We start from the raw sequence: 16,212 nt of genomic DNA on the forward strand, positions 1-16,212 counted from the left end.
AGCGATGGGGAAAGTGAGGCACAGAGAGATTCAGAAGCTTGTACAAGGTCATAAGGCCTGCAAGTGGTGGAGCTGGGAATAAAGGTATAAGTGGTTGAACCTGAACAATCTGGAGCTGGCCTCTGTGACCCTGACACTAAACTTTGGCAGCCACTTCCTGGGTTGGAAATTGTTCTCAGTTGCAAAGAAGGAAGCTAGTCTACGTTTCCTTACTTGATTTTGGTTTCAAAGTGCTCGAGAACATGTTATTCAGCTCTGTCCGTGGGAACTGGGCTTGAGAGAATTTCTGTGATGTCGTTTTCCTTCTTTACTCCCAAGGTCACTCCCTAAGCAGATTTCAGCCCACTCAAGTATTTTTATTTTCATGTTCCTTCCGTGAGAAAAATGAACAAACCCCGTGAGTGTTTGCAACTGGGATTTGTAAAGTCTCCTGTGACCAAGTCCCCTTTCTTGGACCAGGAACCACCTTCTTAGGACAAAATAACATTCTAGCAGCTGATTCAATGTGTGTGCCTGGTGCTTCCTTTTAATGCAGCAGCTTGTAGCCCACAGTGCCCATGCCAGTGATGGCCCGTGGGCCGACCTGCAGGCACTCAGGGGCCAGCTAATTGCTTAAAAGACCCTTTTCTCTGACTGGCGATTACTTCCTCCTGGGTTTAAAGGCCAGCACAGTCATCTCCCTCCCGCTTTCTAGGTCTGATGTGACCACCACCCTCTGCACCCTGACATTCCTGAGGATTAGGAAAGGGCAAGACTGCCTTAGGTTAACTTACACTTTAATATACAATTTTAGTGATTGCTCTTTTCTTCTTAAAATGTTTTTGTTAATTTCAGAGAGGAAGGGAGAGGGAGAGAGAGAAACATCAGTGATGAGAGAGTCATTGATCGGCTGCCTTCTGCACACTCCCGACTGGGGATCAGGCCCTAGCCCGGGTATGCGCCCTGACCAGGAATCGAACTGAGATCTCCTGGATCCTAGGTCGATGCTCAACCACTGAGCCACGCCAGCCAGGCTTTCTCTTCCACTCTTGATCCCCCAGCTGTATTATTATGAATAATAATAACAATGCTGCTTAGTGAGTACTTGCTTCCAGGCATTGTTTAAGTTCTTTATATTAATCAGCTAATCCTTACAATTCCCAGGAGTAGTTACTGTTATTATCTCCCGATTTTCAGATGGAGAAACTGATTAAACAGAGAGGTTAAGACACCGGCCCAGGCTTAATTACTATGTTACGGGCCTGTCCCAGACGCTTGTGCTGTTGTAGTTAATAAGTATAGAAGCGAATACCTCCTCCTGGAAGGCACAGTGCTGTTCTGTGTGGGAGGTGTTTTCATACAGCAGATGGTGTTTGTACTAATAGTTCCGCTGACTCCGACTGCGGCAGGACATTCCTTTGGCACTGGGCGTCCGTCACACCTCACTGACCTATTCTCCCCGTGTGGGGGACCTTCAACTCCCCACGTCCACAGCAGTGCTGCAGGGAACATCTTTCTCTCTGTCCCCGCATGAACCTGTGCCAGGCTTTCCCTTGGGGACCTGCCCGGGAGTGGATCTCTGAGTCAAAGCAGATGTAAATGTTTCATTTCACCAGGTACTGGCAGGTTGCTCTCCAGATTGAGGGAGTAATTTCACAGTCCTGCCAGCAGTACCAAGGTTTTCCTTCCTTCACTTCCTCGCCAACGCCCGGTCATTTTTGGCTGTTCTGATGAATGTGAAAATAGTATTTTTTTGTTGTTTTAATTTGCACATTCCCTGTTACAATGGGGATGAGCACTCTTCTGTTTGTTGGCCCTTTGAGTTTTCTCTCCTGTTTGTATTTGTGCGTGCATGTGCACACCGGTTTTTCGTGTATTGTTTAGCTGGTGGTCAACCGTAGCTTTTTAATTTAATTTAATTTTGTTATTTTATTATTTTAATTTAATTTTATGTTGCTTTATTTTTTCCTTCCCATTTTATTTATTTTTATTTTTTTATTGTTCAAAATATTACAGATGTCCCCTTTTTTCCTCATTGACCCTTTCCACCCCGCCCCCACTCCCCTCCCCAGGCCTTCACCACACTACTGTCTGTGTCCATGGGTTATATATCCCGTAGCTTTTAGATGTTATAAAAGTCCTCTCCTGACTGTCACCTGCGCCTTTCACTGAATGGAACTCCAATCAATTTTCGAGCTTTTGGGGCCTTGTTTGATAAGCCATTCTCCACCCACCAGTCCCAAAATGATTCTATATTTTCTTCTATTAACTTCATAATTTTACCTTGCACATTTAGGTTTTTTACCCATTTAGATTTGCCTTTGTATGAAGTAAGAGAAAGGGATCCAACTTAATTTATCTCTAAACAGTGAGCCTTACCCCCAGAACTGATAAATAATCTATCCTTTGCCCACCTATACCTGGTTCATTTTTTAAAAATCATATCTTAAGTTCTGATGGATATTTTATGGTTATTTTCCTGTTGTATTAGTCTAACAATAACTCAGTAGTATGCTTAATATCTGGTAGAGATTAATCTTTCAAGGACCTTTATTCTTCTATATAAGTTGTAGAGTAAGCTGTTGAGTTCATTAAAAAATTAACATGTTATTTCTGGAAAGATCTGGTAGATTTGTTAATAGGTAGACTTTTGATCATATATGATTATTATTTACCTTTATAGCCTTACTACCTGGCACAGTATCTCACATCTATAGTGTCTTGATAAATATTGATGGAACTGAACGGCTGCTTGACTGACTTATGGTCTCCTTTCAGTGACTGGGCAGGGAAACAAGTGATGTGATAATGGAGGTCACATCTGAAGCAATCTTGTCATCTTTTGAGAAAATGAGAGGAAAGATCTGGGAGTTGGCCCCTTCCATTAACTAACTGTGGCTTTGGTTTTAATTCTTATAATTACTAAATAAAATGAGCAACTCTTGATAAAGAATAGCTTCAGCCTGGCCGGTGTGGCTCGGTGGTTGAGCATTGGACTATGAACCAAGAGGTCATGGTTTGATTCCTGGTCAGGACACATGCCCAGGTTGCGGGCTCAGTCTCCAGCAGGGGTGGGCATGCAGGAGGCAGCTGATCGATGATTCTCTTTCACCAATGATGTTTCTATCTCTCCCTTTCCCTTTCTCTCTCTGAAATCAATAATAATTAAGAAAAAAAAATTAAAAAAAAATGGAATAGCTTCAGCATAGAGTTTTAGAGGTGGCTACGTATGGGTCAATAGCTAGGTTTTTGGAATTTCCAAGGGAAACATGGAGCTTAAACGAAGAGGTGAAAGGGGAGGATGTTGTCAGTGAGAGTAATCAAATTAGCGATGTGTTGAATATTGAGTCGGAAATACCTCTGCTAAGAAAAAGTTTTCTCTAATGGAAATGAGGAGGCTGCCATCTAGTGGCCAATGTGTTCAAATAACACCGTTTGCTCTTCAATCTATAAGAAACAGTGCTTACAATACGTCAGGCGCTCTCCTAAGAATTTTGCCCATTGCAACAATTGCCCCACTAGACAGAGATATTTATTACCGCTATTTTAAAGGTGAGGAAATCAAAGTTTAGACGAGTTGAGCTACTTACTCAAGAGCCACAGACCTAGTGCTGTGTTGAAATCCATACTGTGTGGCTCTAGAATCTGTAAATTCAATCTCTTTGCTCTTTTGCCTGAGAAGAAGAGCAGGTAGTGTGCTGGGGTTGGCCCCGACCAGCGGGAGAGTGTGGATGGTGTCCATCTCTTCCCAACTTCCGATCTAGTGACATTGTGTTGGCCTTTTGAATTCCATCTGATGAGTATTTACACAATGGAACCCAAAAACTCTACCTCAGGGCTTTTATTTCCCTTTCTCCCACCTCCCTCTCCAACCCCATAGCCCTTCGCCTCCCAGAGACCTGGTTTGCTAACACTCTCTGGTGAGAAAGATTGAGAATTCAGAGACACAGCCTTAAGCTTTCTTTAGAGAAGCTGGAAAAGAGATTTGGAAAAGAAGTAAACCTAGTTTTTTTGGGGAAAAAAGGAAAGAGCGACCTTAAAGAGTTCTTCATGATTTTTCTGACTACAAGAGAAACAGGCAGTGTATGGCTAACATAGAGCCTCTTAAAGAAAGGCTTGTTGAGTAATGTGAGATTGCTCAACTGCTTTCTGAGGAAAGAAAAGAGAATAGTGGCAGGCTCTGTTGTGCAAGGCACATGAGAAATGGCCAAAGAGACAGTTGAGTCAGGAGAAACAAGCAGAACCATTTTTATTCTATTTTTATTATTATTATTTTTTAAACTTGAAATTCCACCATTAGAAATTTATTTTTTGTTTTATTTATTTATTCACTCATTTACTTATTAATTAACCCTCACCTGAGGGTATTTTTTCCATTGCTTTTCAGAGAGAGTGGAAGGGGAGAGAAAGAGAGAAACAATGACGTGAGACTGACACATCGATTGTTGACACATCGATTGTTGCCTCCCGCTCTGGCCCCGACTGGGGTGGACCCTGCAACCGAGGTACGTGCCCTCGGCTGGAATCGAACCCGGGGTCCTTCGGTCGGCTGGCTGATGCTGTAACCACTGAGCCAAACCGGCCAGGGCCAGAACCATTTTTAGAGGAACTTAACGCTAAATACAGCAAGACCTATTTAAACATTGTGGAATTGGGCAAAGTAGATGAGGAAGAAGGGAAGTTTAGAGAACAAACACAGATATGTCAACTGGAAGGGATCAAGTCACACACTGAGCATGGCCGTGGCATTTAGGAGAAATGCACAAAGTTACCATGACTTCCTAATTTAAAACCCAGAATATATTTCAGCCTAAAACTACTGGAAATACAGGATGGGCAAAAGTAGGTTTACGGTTGTATGTGAAACACAGAGTTTCTTCTTCTTCTTCTTCTTTATTAATTCCTCTGTTACTTTCCATACGAGCCGCGGTGAACCTACTTTTGCCCCACCCTGTATCTGAACTCTCCTCGAAAGCCTTAAATAGACAGGACTGGCAAGATGCTGACCGTTGTTGAGGCTGCGATACGCAGAGGATCATTGTCCTGACTGTCCACTTTTCTGAGTGTTGGAAATTTTCCACAATTAAGACTTCAAAAAAGAACCAAGCCATGAGGCTCTTTAAATGATTATACTGAGTCAAGAGAATAAAATAAAGATTCAAGATCTGGGCGAAAAGGTAGGCCTGCGAGGCCATGTGGAGGGGCGACTGGAGGATTTTAAGCAGGTGGCATGGATGTGTGTGCATGAGTGTGTGTGTGAAGTTCGTGTGTAAGTATGTCTGCTCATAGAGGAATGGAATTGGAGTGAGCGTCATGGATGTAGTTGAAAGGCAATCCTAATGCACGACATCTGAAGACAGTCTTAGTCCCTTGGGTGGTTACTAGGGTCATCAACTATTCAGCTTTGCCCTGGACCAGGGGGTTTTGTGAGGTGCGGCACTTTCAGTCCTGGATGGTTGTTCACCTTAGTGGTGGCAATAAAGTCTATGAATTGTGAATGAGTTTATGTTTGAATGGTGCTTGAAGGATAAAGAAACAGGAGAAAAACCAGGCAAGGGAACAGACACAGAAGCCTATGGTGGAGAGGGCAGTCAGCAAGGTGCTACGTCCTTGGGGACCAGAGAGGGTGGAGACTCAGGCCAGAAGGTTTGGCTTCTCAGGGTGGCCTCTTCAGATCAGGACTGGCCAGACCTACCTTCAGACACTTAGGCTCTGAAAGCAAAAACCAAAACAGAACTTCTGCCATCGGGTACTATTTAATATAACCGGTGCTAAAACTCAAAATGGTATGAGTGCTTTCAGATATTAGAGTACAGGTGTAGGAATTAATTAGCTAAATAACTCATGGAAAGGTAAACTGCAAAGGCATTTCCATCATTTAATCAACAGCTCAATTAGTTCGCAAAGAAGTTAAAAGCAATCTCTTGCAGTATTTGCAGATAATTAATTTTTATTATATTAAGATAAATCAAACATAAAGTTAAACAAATCTTGGTCAAAAATATAAATATAAAACATAAACATAGCTAACATCATATACTCCCAAACAAGTAATTTTACCCTATTTACTCATCTTATTGATCTTAAGAGTCTTCCAATGTGATAAGGAATGTTTTTGTTTTGTCAGAAGGCTGCCTCAGGCAATGTGGAGGGCAGACCCCAGGCCATATACAGGGTGTCCCAAAAATATGGATACACACTTTGAGTGATTATTCATTCCAATGGGTTCAATCTGAAAAGAAAGAAACATCAACTGAGCTATCAGCTGTTAAGTGTGTGTACATTTTTTGGGACACCCTGTATTCTCTCGGGTGGAGCTTGGACTTGGGGGTTGTTCACTGAGGTTGCCTGGGCTCTGATTTGCTGGAGTGTTGTCCTGTCTACTCAGACACGCCTCAGCCAGGGACCTGCCAAGTCACCAGGCCTTCTCTTTCTTTTGTGCCTCGGCCACTTTGTACCTCGACCACTTCATGGCCAGAGCTTACCTTTGACTTTCCTACTCCTTGCTGCTATCTCCACACACTCCATGAGCACAGAGAAAATGCTCCATCCAGTTCTACTTCCCGGTGGCACTGCCTGTTAGGACCTGCTCAAGGGGGTGAGGCACCTGGGCTAGGTCCCCAGCTAGGGCAGGGAAATGGGCGGAGGTGGCAGTTAAGTCATGGTTGACTTTTCACAGTGCCTAGAGAGGAACAAGTGAAACCTTCCTTTTTATGGTAACTGGTTGTGAGCCTATAAAAAAATCAAATGGGGAGCCCTTGGACCCCACTGCTCTCTGCGCGGCCCCTTCAGGTTTATACAGTGAGACTAGCGAGTAAGTTCAGGGTGTCAGTGCATTGGTATTTTTGAATGGCTGACAAGCATTTTCCAGCTCAGTGTACGCCCAAATTTACATTTACCTAAACCCCATGTAGACAAATAATTTCCAGAGTATTTTATTACTAATTACTTCCATAAGCATAAAAGAAAGTAAAAAAGTATAAGGTAAAACTACATCCATTATTTTAAGATTTTTCTCATATTATCTCATATGAGCTTGGTAGAAAACATGTTTTGGCCACGAGTGATAAAAGGCATGTCGCAATTATGCAATATTTTGTACTTAGGAGCTGCGGTGTTGCCCTGGCTGGTTTGGCTCAGTGGTTAGGCAGTCGGCCCTTGGACCAAAGGGTTCAATTCCTGGTCCAAGGCACGCGCCTCGATAGCTGGTTCCCCGCCAGGCTGGGTGGCTGTGGGAGGCAACCAGTCCATGCGTCTCTCTCAAATTGATGTACCCCCCCACCCCTTCCTTTTACTCTCTCTAGAAATTGATGGAGGAAATGTCCTTGGGTGAGGATTGAAATAAAAAAAGAGCTGTGGTGTCAATTATATGAAAACATTGATAACTTTAATAACTGTGTGTGGGAGGCCCTCTGTGTATAATGGATGATGTGGACCTTACATGTCAAGTGATTCCTGTTGTCGTTCATAAGAAACAAAGCACCTCTCGGGCCACATTCTGGAATTAAGAAGACAGCAATAGATTAGAAACAAAGTGGAAATTTGCACCTTAATATGTAAAAAGATATCTAGGAAGGAAATTCTGAATAGTAGGTGTTGGGATAGCTACTTCTACGTGGAACTATTTTGATTACGGGTAGTAAAAAACACAGACAAACGTCCCACAAAGTTGTCATCAGCTCCTTTAGAGGGCAGAGAGCTCAAGGTTGTAAACAGACTAAGAGAGACAGGTTTCACCCAGTAAACAAGAAGCTTCCTACCTCGTAGGCAGATTCTACTTAAGCTTCCTGAAGCCTCACTTTCTGTGAACTATTCTCATTCTTTCTAGGTATTTAATAGGAAGGTGAGGTGAGGATGCACCTGAGGAAGGACATTTGACACCAGGTTTGACGAAATTGTTTTAAAACACGAGGGTCAGCATGATAGAAGCTGAAAAGCTCAAGTGGGACACATCCTAAGGAATGTGAATTTGAGATTAGAGTCGTGATTGCTAAATTAGACACTCATTCCCACAGAGGGATCTCTTCCAATGATGATGTGTCTGGATGTTTTTTTGATAGCTTGCTTCTTATAGATAGAAACGTGATGTTGATGATGATGGAGATAGAGAGGTGATAGATAGATTTGACTGAGAGCTTCCATGTCTAGGGGTTTACTATATGAAAATAATAAAATAGCCCTGGCTGGGTGGCTCAGCTGGTCAGAGCATCATCCCCATATGCCAAGGTTGTGGGTTTGATCCCCACTCAGGGCACATATGAGAATCAACCAATGAATGCATGCATGAGTGGAACAACAACTCAATGTCTTCTCTCTCCCTCTGTCTCTCATGTCCCCTCTCTTGCTAAAATCAATAAATAAAAAATTAAAGAAAATAATAAAAGACATACACAGAAGTATACACTTATAATTTAGTCATTGTAGTATTATATCACATATAACTTAGAAGGTAATATACAGTATAAATTAAAATGTTTGTATGCAATGGTATGCAACTGTTGAAAGTATGTTGTGGATAAATATTTTGACATGGAAAATGTACTTGATATGATTCTAAATGAAAGAAATATATAAACAGTACTGTTCTTATGATTTTAATTATGTATATGAAAGTATATATACAGTCAACACTCGAACACTATAGACACAAATTAACAGGGACCACCGTTTGCCATGTGTTTCATACACATATTATCTCTTTGCCCTTTTATTGAATTTCATGTTCTTCTAAGATACTTATGAAAACTTGATGTGCTCCCTTGGGCAGCATGTGGACTACAATTGGAATGATACAGAGAAGATTAGCTTGGCCCCTGAGCAGGGACAACACCAAATTCATGAGGTGTCCCATGTTTTTGAGAAGCACAGATTGTAGTTCCAAAATAGTCATGGGAATGGAAAGCACAGCGTAGGGAACAGAGTCAATAATATTGTGATAACTCTGTACGGTGCCAGGTGGGTACTGGGGATATTAGGGGAAGACTTTGTAAAGTATTTGATTGTCTAACTGCTATGCTGTACACCTGAAACTAATACAAGATAATATTGAATGTCAACTGTAATAAAAATAATTTTAAAAATTAAAAAAAGAAAAACCCCCACAATGTCAAATCTAATTTGAGGTAGGTGCCATTTTACTTACACAAGGAACCAGACCATTAAAAGTTTAATCTGCCAGTCTAAAGTTCAAGAGCCTGTAATTGCCTAAATATAAATAAAACCAAGAAAAAATGTAAACAAGATAATTAATAAGATCCTGGGATTATAAATATAGTTTTGTCTAAAAATAAACTACCGCATAATATCGAGATAATTTTCTTTGATACTAATGTTAATTTAGTAAAATAGATGTGTCTCTAAAGGAAGTTATAAAAAATGAGTTAGGATTAAAGAAGTAAATTTAACAATCCATTATCTTATAAAAATTTATGTATTGTCCCAAATTATACACTCTCCCTATCGAATGAGGGTATTAAAAATTTAGCAACGATCATGATGAAAATATTAATTATTTAACATCCAATCAAATCAGATATTGCTTTGAAAATACGCTTCTTCAATAAAAGGAAACAGACATTTTTAGTGAAACAACGGATTCCAAGCTGAAGTGGGGAACATATGAGATGAGCGTAGAATAATTTGTTACGCCAGAAGTAACAGAGTGCTTAAAAATGATGGATTAATGCTTTTTTAATGGAGATAACTTGGAGACACTACCTTAGCCAAGTGATCCGTCCACATTAGCATCACCAATATTGGGATAAATGAACACGATCTGTGTATTAATGAAAGGCATTAAGAAGGACACATTTTTCTACGCCAAATTTATACTCTGAACTAAAACAGAACATTACTACAAAATATTTCTGAAATTACCTGGTGTGTTTCAAAGTGACCCAGTTATTGGAGGGGCATGTGTCTGTATTACTTGTACCCTGAGTGAAAATACCCAAGAAATATAGAAATTTGATCACTAAGTGGAGACAAAACAGCAAAGAGGTAAAAGTAAGTGGGAGCCAGGCCAGACCATGGTATAGCATCTCTTTCTAAAGCTAACAGAAAAAAGAGCGTCACAGCCAAGAGAAAGGATGCACACGTGCTAAAGGTCTAAGTACCTCAATATTTACATTGAATGAAATAGATTCTGTCCTCTGATTTTCATATTGATCTTTTGAAACCCTTAAAAATGCAGCTATAAAAAAAATAAATAAATAAAATAAAATAAAAATACAGCTATATATTGTTTATAAGAGCAACTAAAACACAATCACCAAGAAAGGCTGGAATAATGAAAATGAAGAACATACCCTATGCTAATATATAATAAGTTGATGCAACAATAGAAATACTAGGCCGATATTTGTATTTATGTTTATGTAAGGCAAAAAGAATTCGTATCAAGAGAGAGACTATCTAATAATCAAGCTAAGAGTCTACAAAGAAGATGTAACAATCGTTAATATGTATACCTGTAACAACATAGCCACAATATAGAATTAGAAACCAAAAAAAAAGTTGGAGAATTCTAATGAAAAGGTTTGTAAACTCAAGTTCATAGTGGGGAACTTAGCAAGATGCTTTCAGAAACAAATTGATAATGCTGGAAAAAAAAAAGAAGTAAAAACTCTGAATAAGAAAATTAAACAGGTTGCTCTAATAAATATGTAAATAATCCTATACCCAAGAAATAGAGAATATATATTACTTTCAAATAAATATAAACATGGCAAAAATTGACTATATACAAAGCAATAAAAACTGTCAGGGTTTTCAAAGAATCAATGTCACAAGGATTTACTATTTTATACCACAGTGGTTATAAATTTTAAATTAACAATACAGATACCACAAATATTTGGAAACCTCAAAATGCACTTCTACATAATTTGTGTTTTACTGGTGGAGTTAATGGTGAAAATTCTAAATATCAAACTTGAGATGTACAGCTAAAATGGTAGATAAAAAGCATATTTAGAGCCCAAATTACATTTACTAAAAAATAAGACACATTTAATAAGTTCAATATTTAACTAAGGAAGTTACAATGACCAAGAATTAAAATAAAGGTAAGATATAATTTATATAAGAGCAAACTTTATTTTTTAATATTTATATATTTTTAATAATATGTTTTTATTGATTTCAGAGAGAGGAAGGGAGAGGGAGAGAGAGAGAGAAGCATCAGTGATGAGAGAGGGTCATTGATCGGCTGCCTTCTGCACGCCCCCTGCTGGGGATCGAGTTTGGAAACCCGGGCACGTGCCCTGACAGGGAATCGAACCGCGATCTCCTGGATCCTAGTTTGATGCTCAAACTTGCCCGGTGGGACAAGAGCAAACTTTATTGACAAAAATAAAAAAATTATGAAGATCATTAAAATATAAACCTAGGTTTTTTACAAACGCCAATAAAATAGGTAAGATGAACGCCTAAAAAGGGAAAAGGTCTGTATTAAAAATGTTAGGAATAAAAAGTTATATGATCAAAAAGTAGAGATTTAAAAATGATCATAGTAATATCTTTCAAATATGTGAGGGTATAATCTGGACTCCAGTCACCGATGAGCCCCTTACTGAATGGATTTAATGGGGAAAAGCCCATTTCGGGTCTACCGCAGGTCACTGCTCTCGAGGTAAAAAAACAGTCATGCAGTTATTCTCTTAGTTGGCGTGTACACTCTCATAACTTTAATTTAGGAAATTATCTCCTATGGCCTCCACGTTTGAGTATAAGAATAGATGTAGATAAAAGAATAAAGGAGACATTTAAATCACAAAGGCACCACAAATTGTCTCAGTTGCATCCCCCAGAATTGTAGAAGGAGGTTATTCCCATTTCAGAAAAGGGAGAATAACAGTTGGAGTTACAGTCCTCGGGGAAACTTGGTATTTCTTTCTCCCTTGACTCAGAGTCTCTGGAAATGATAGACTAGAGAGTGTTTCCTGGTGAGAGTTTCCCTTCCCTTTGGCTCCTCATTTAAATCCTACCAAACAGGATTTAACAAGTCCCCTTGGGATGGCTTACCCCGTTCCTGACTCCTTCACATGGTCCCCATGGCTTCCAGAGCTCCTGCTACCGGGTCTTACTTTATGAGTTGATGGGAAAAAAAAATATAGGACACATGTTATGGGCAGACGTAACCTACAACTCAGCCAGTGCTAGACAGGATGGGAAACGTGGATGGTTCCATCTGCCCTGTTTGCCACTTGCTCTTTTTGGGGGGTTAGTAGGTGGGGAATGTTGGAGTTCTTGAAGCTATAATAAACCCAAGTGTGTGGTATTGTAACTTAGGAAGGAGCCCAGAAATCATTCTGGTGCTTCTAAGTGGATGGTCATGGACCCACAGAGAGTGAAAGAATCATCAACATCACCGTCTTGTCGGAAATGTCCCTCTGGAGAAAACCAGAGACAAGTCCCTGGAGAACCCCTTGTCCCTGGAAGGAAGCAGATGGCAGTGTGCCTGGTGGGTCTTCATCTGCCCGACACCAGGCACTCAGTCTACTGAGAGGTGGTGGAGCTAAGCAGAGAGCAAATCTCTTCTGGGCGGAATCCTGTTGCTTCTGTAAGGGCACCTTTTCCCCTAAGAGATCCTTCTGGGACAGGAATTTCAACACTAACTCACAGATGCTACTCACTTTATTGGGGTACTTTTGTTTACCCTAACTCACATTCCCCTTGTCTTCTCGTTTTTAGCTGTAAGTCTGTGGTAAGTTTCTCATGTTATTCAGTCTTTTTTCATGATACAATTTCACAGAAGCTCTAATGAAAAATCACAATGCAAATGGAATTGTTATTGTCTGGCAATGCCAGATGTCTGCTATTTATGGACTTACCTAATAGGATACTTTAAAGGTTATCATCTCTTTTAAATACACAGAATATGGATTTTTTTTACTTGGATGCATTTAGTGTTGAACTTCATGTTTAAATTATGTGTTAAGATAGCTGTTGGAGAGATTTGCTTGAAAATCTTTCCATTGTCCCATGAAATTAAGTCATGTTTTTATGAAACAATGGTCCTAATTGACCACAAATGAGATTGTTACAGAAGAGTGTCCTGAAGGTTTTATTTTTGAAAGTGAACTTCTATTTGATGTGTTATTTAATATGAGAACTATCACCTTTCGAGTTCTTGTAACAGTCTTGTCATTCCAAGCAGGTTCTGTACGCCAGCAGATAGGAATTGTCCTGTATGTACTCAGTCAAGACCTGTGGCAGGACATTGAATATGTTTAGCAAGTGTCTGTGGATTTTATGTGTTGTGTTTTAACTACTTGCAGATAGAAGGAAGGTGAGATGACACTCATTGGTCTTTCTAATTTAGTTTATTGTGTTTCTTGATGAAGAAACATTTTAGAAATAATATTGTTGTCTCCATTGGCCACAGATGCTGCTAGAAAGCTGAAATGAAAATGGGTAACACTTTTCTGTACATTTAGGGCCAATGAATCCTATAGTTGGAAGAGACCTCAGCATTCTTGTTCAAGTTCTCACGTAACGTGGGAATCCCACCTAGAAGTAACCATCTATTGATGGTTAATCCATCTCTGATTTAAAACATTCACTGACATGAAGTTCAGTCCTAATAAAACAACCAGTTTCCTTCAAGGAGGTGATTCCAGTTGTTAAAAAGTTATTTCTTGGACTAAGATGAAGTCATCTCCCAATATTTCTACTGTGAATTCTGATTCTGCCTTTGAAACAGGGTAAAACCTTCACACTTTTGCTTATAAAACCTTGCAGATATTAACATATCAGAAAATTTGAATGGGTGACTGATAGATAGGAACTCGGTTATGAGTTTTCTGGGATTCTTATTTTAGTGAACTTCAGATGGATTCCGGATTGAGAAGGATGTGTAATCAGACAGACAAGGAAGCAGAAGCGATGGTTTAATTACAAGTCAAAGTTCAGAACACCCACGTGGTAGAAGTGCTTTCAAATAATTGATAAGCTGCAAAAAAGTAAAGATTCATGACGAATGATATCTTTATATTAGAGTTAAGCTATAAAACACGTTGAAGGTTCTATGAACAGGAGTATATAGGTAGGGCTTTAGCTCTGGTCTTGGATATTGATCAGGATTTAAAAAAAAATCTCAGGCTATGACCCATCAAGAAATTCAACCAGCATTTTTACTGATGAAATAGAGTAGGAAATAATAAAGAAAATACCCAGTACCTTGCACACTTGCACATAATAAGGGTTCAAGTGAATGCAGACATACATATAACTCTCTCTCTAATATATACATCATGCACACACATGCAGATGTAGAATATAAATATTTATTAGAGGCTAATAGGTGGCAGGTAACATCTGATCACAAAACAGCATGATCAGAGTAGACTATCTGTGGGTACAAAAGTCAGAAGACAAGGTTCTTTCTTTTAAATTTAGCTAAAGGTGTGGCGGTCTGCCCGCCCTTCTCTCGACATAATTCAAGATTATGCCGCCGGTAAAGACCACAAGGCTAACAAGAAATCCATGTAACGGAGGCACAAATTTGTGAGGTCACCTGATGGGAGGGTCTCCGACGTGCTCCTCGTGCAGATACAGATGCAAGGCCACAGGCCACACTGTCCCCCGTGGCTCTGTGTGCACCGTGACGCGGGAACACACTCGGGCGAACCTCAGACGTGGCCACACCGACCGGGGAGCGTCCACTGCTGTGAAGGCAGGTGGAGGATCAACGTGTTTTGAACTGTGGTCAAGGTTTGGAAATACAGGTAAGGTTCCCGAATGCTGTCAGAGGATACTAGCGCTTAGCTTGTCACGGTGAAAAAATCCTGTGTCATTTGCAATGTGTAGTATTCACTTAGCAAGGGACAAATGTCATTGGAGATGTTTTCTGAGGGAGGAAGCAGTGACACACAGATCCCCCGTGTGGAACACGTCCCTCAGGCCTTCAGACGTGCTGAGCTCCCTTGTCTCTCTCCCAGGGAAATGCGGGGAAACCAGACTTCTGTCACCGAGTTCCTCCTGCTGGGGTTTCCCCTGAGCCCAGGGACTCAGATGCTCCTCTTCGGGCTCTTCTCCCTGTTCTACGCCTTCACCCTGCTGGGCAACGGGGTCATCCTGGGGCTCGTCTGGCTGGACTCCCGCCTGCACACCCCCATGTACTTCTTCCTCTCACACCTGGCTGTCGTCGACATGTCCTACGCCTGCAACACGGTGCCCCAGATGCTGGTAAACCTCCTGAGCCCAGCCAAGGCCATCTCCTTTGCTGGCTGTGTGACACAGACCTTCCTCTTCTTGAGCTTTGCTCACACTGAATGTCTTCTCCTGGTGGTGATGTCCTATGACCGGTATGTGGCCATCTGCCACCCCCTCCGATATGCTGTCCTCGTGAGCTGGAGAGTCTGCATCAACCTGGCAGTGGCTTCCTGGACGTTAGGGGTCCTCCTGGCCCTGGCACATACAGTGTTACTCTTACCGTTGCCCTTCTGTGGGCCCCAGAAAGTGAATCACTTTTTCTGTGAGATTACAGCTCTTCTCAAGCTTGCCTGTGCGGACACCCACATTAATGAGATTGCGGTTTTGGCTGGGGCAGCGTCTGTGCTGGTGGGACCGCTGTCCTCCATCGTGGCTTCCTACGTTCACATTCTCTGTGCCATCCTGAAGATCCGGTCAGGGGCCGGGCGCCAGAAAGTCTTCTCCACCTGCTCGTCCCACCTCTGCGTGGTTGGGCTCTTTTATGGCACAGCCATTGTCATGTATGTTGGGCCCCGACATGGGGACCCCACGGAGCAGAAGAAATATCTCCTCCTGTTCCACAGCCTTTTCAACCCCATGCTTAACCCCCTGATCTATAGTCTGAGGAACAGAGAAGTCAAAGCTGCCCTGAAGAGGGTGCTTGACAGGGAGAGATCTGCATGAAAGCCTCAACAATAATAAAATAGCTGAGTTTAAAGGGCCCCGAGGAGTCATCTCATCCAGTAGCCACACAAGATACATAGACATGCTCCAGGGCATCCTTCTCATCTTCAAATGCCCCTATGACTCCCTCCCAAGAGAGCCCATTCTGCCCAGGAAGCGAGAACCTCTGCCAACTGCCTGCCTGGAGCACACACTTTTAATATGGTGTGTGAGCTACTCTGAGTAAGAGGAAATGAATGCATATTCCATCATCCGGACTTGTAGGCAAAATGTAGAATAAAGCAAGGTTTCGGGAGAATATTTCAAATATAGGGGTTGAGAGAGATTGATTACATCGCAGTTAGTTAGATATTT

At 41.2% G+C, this 16,212-nt stretch overlaps 1 protein-coding gene and 1 non-coding gene across 2 annotated transcripts; both read left to right on the plus strand.

The window, feature by feature from the left end:
* Positions 1-8,730: 8,730 nt before the first annotated feature.
* Positions 8,731-8,836, plus strand: LOC148092170 (U6 spliceosomal RNA). The gene has a single exon (XR_015715246.1). It is a non-coding gene; the product is annotated as a U6 spliceosomal RNA (small nuclear RNA).
* Positions 8,837-14,916: 6,080 nt separating this feature from the next.
* LOC107523815 (olfactory receptor 2A25-like) lies at positions 14,917-15,858 on the plus strand. The gene has a single exon (XM_016195505.2). It carries the CDS (start codon positions 14,926-14,928, stop codon positions 15,856-15,858), a length of 933 nt encoding a protein of 310 aa, XP_016050991.2. The 5' UTR covers positions 14,917-14,925.
* Positions 15,859-16,212: the final 354 nt, after the last annotated feature.

This window comes from Miniopterus natalensis, chromosome 10, assembly GCF_054644295.1.
Source record: "Miniopterus natalensis isolate mMinNat1 chromosome 10, mMinNat1.hap1, whole genome shotgun sequence".
Taxonomy (NCBI): Eukaryota; Metazoa; Chordata; class Mammalia; order Chiroptera; family Miniopteridae; genus Miniopterus; species Miniopterus natalensis.

Excerpts from the sequence above, each read along its gene's own strand:
- LOC107523815 (XM_016195505.2), top strand. The coding sequence starts at position 14,926 with ATGCGGGGAAACCAGACTTCTGTCACCGAGTTCCTCCTGCTGGGGTTT.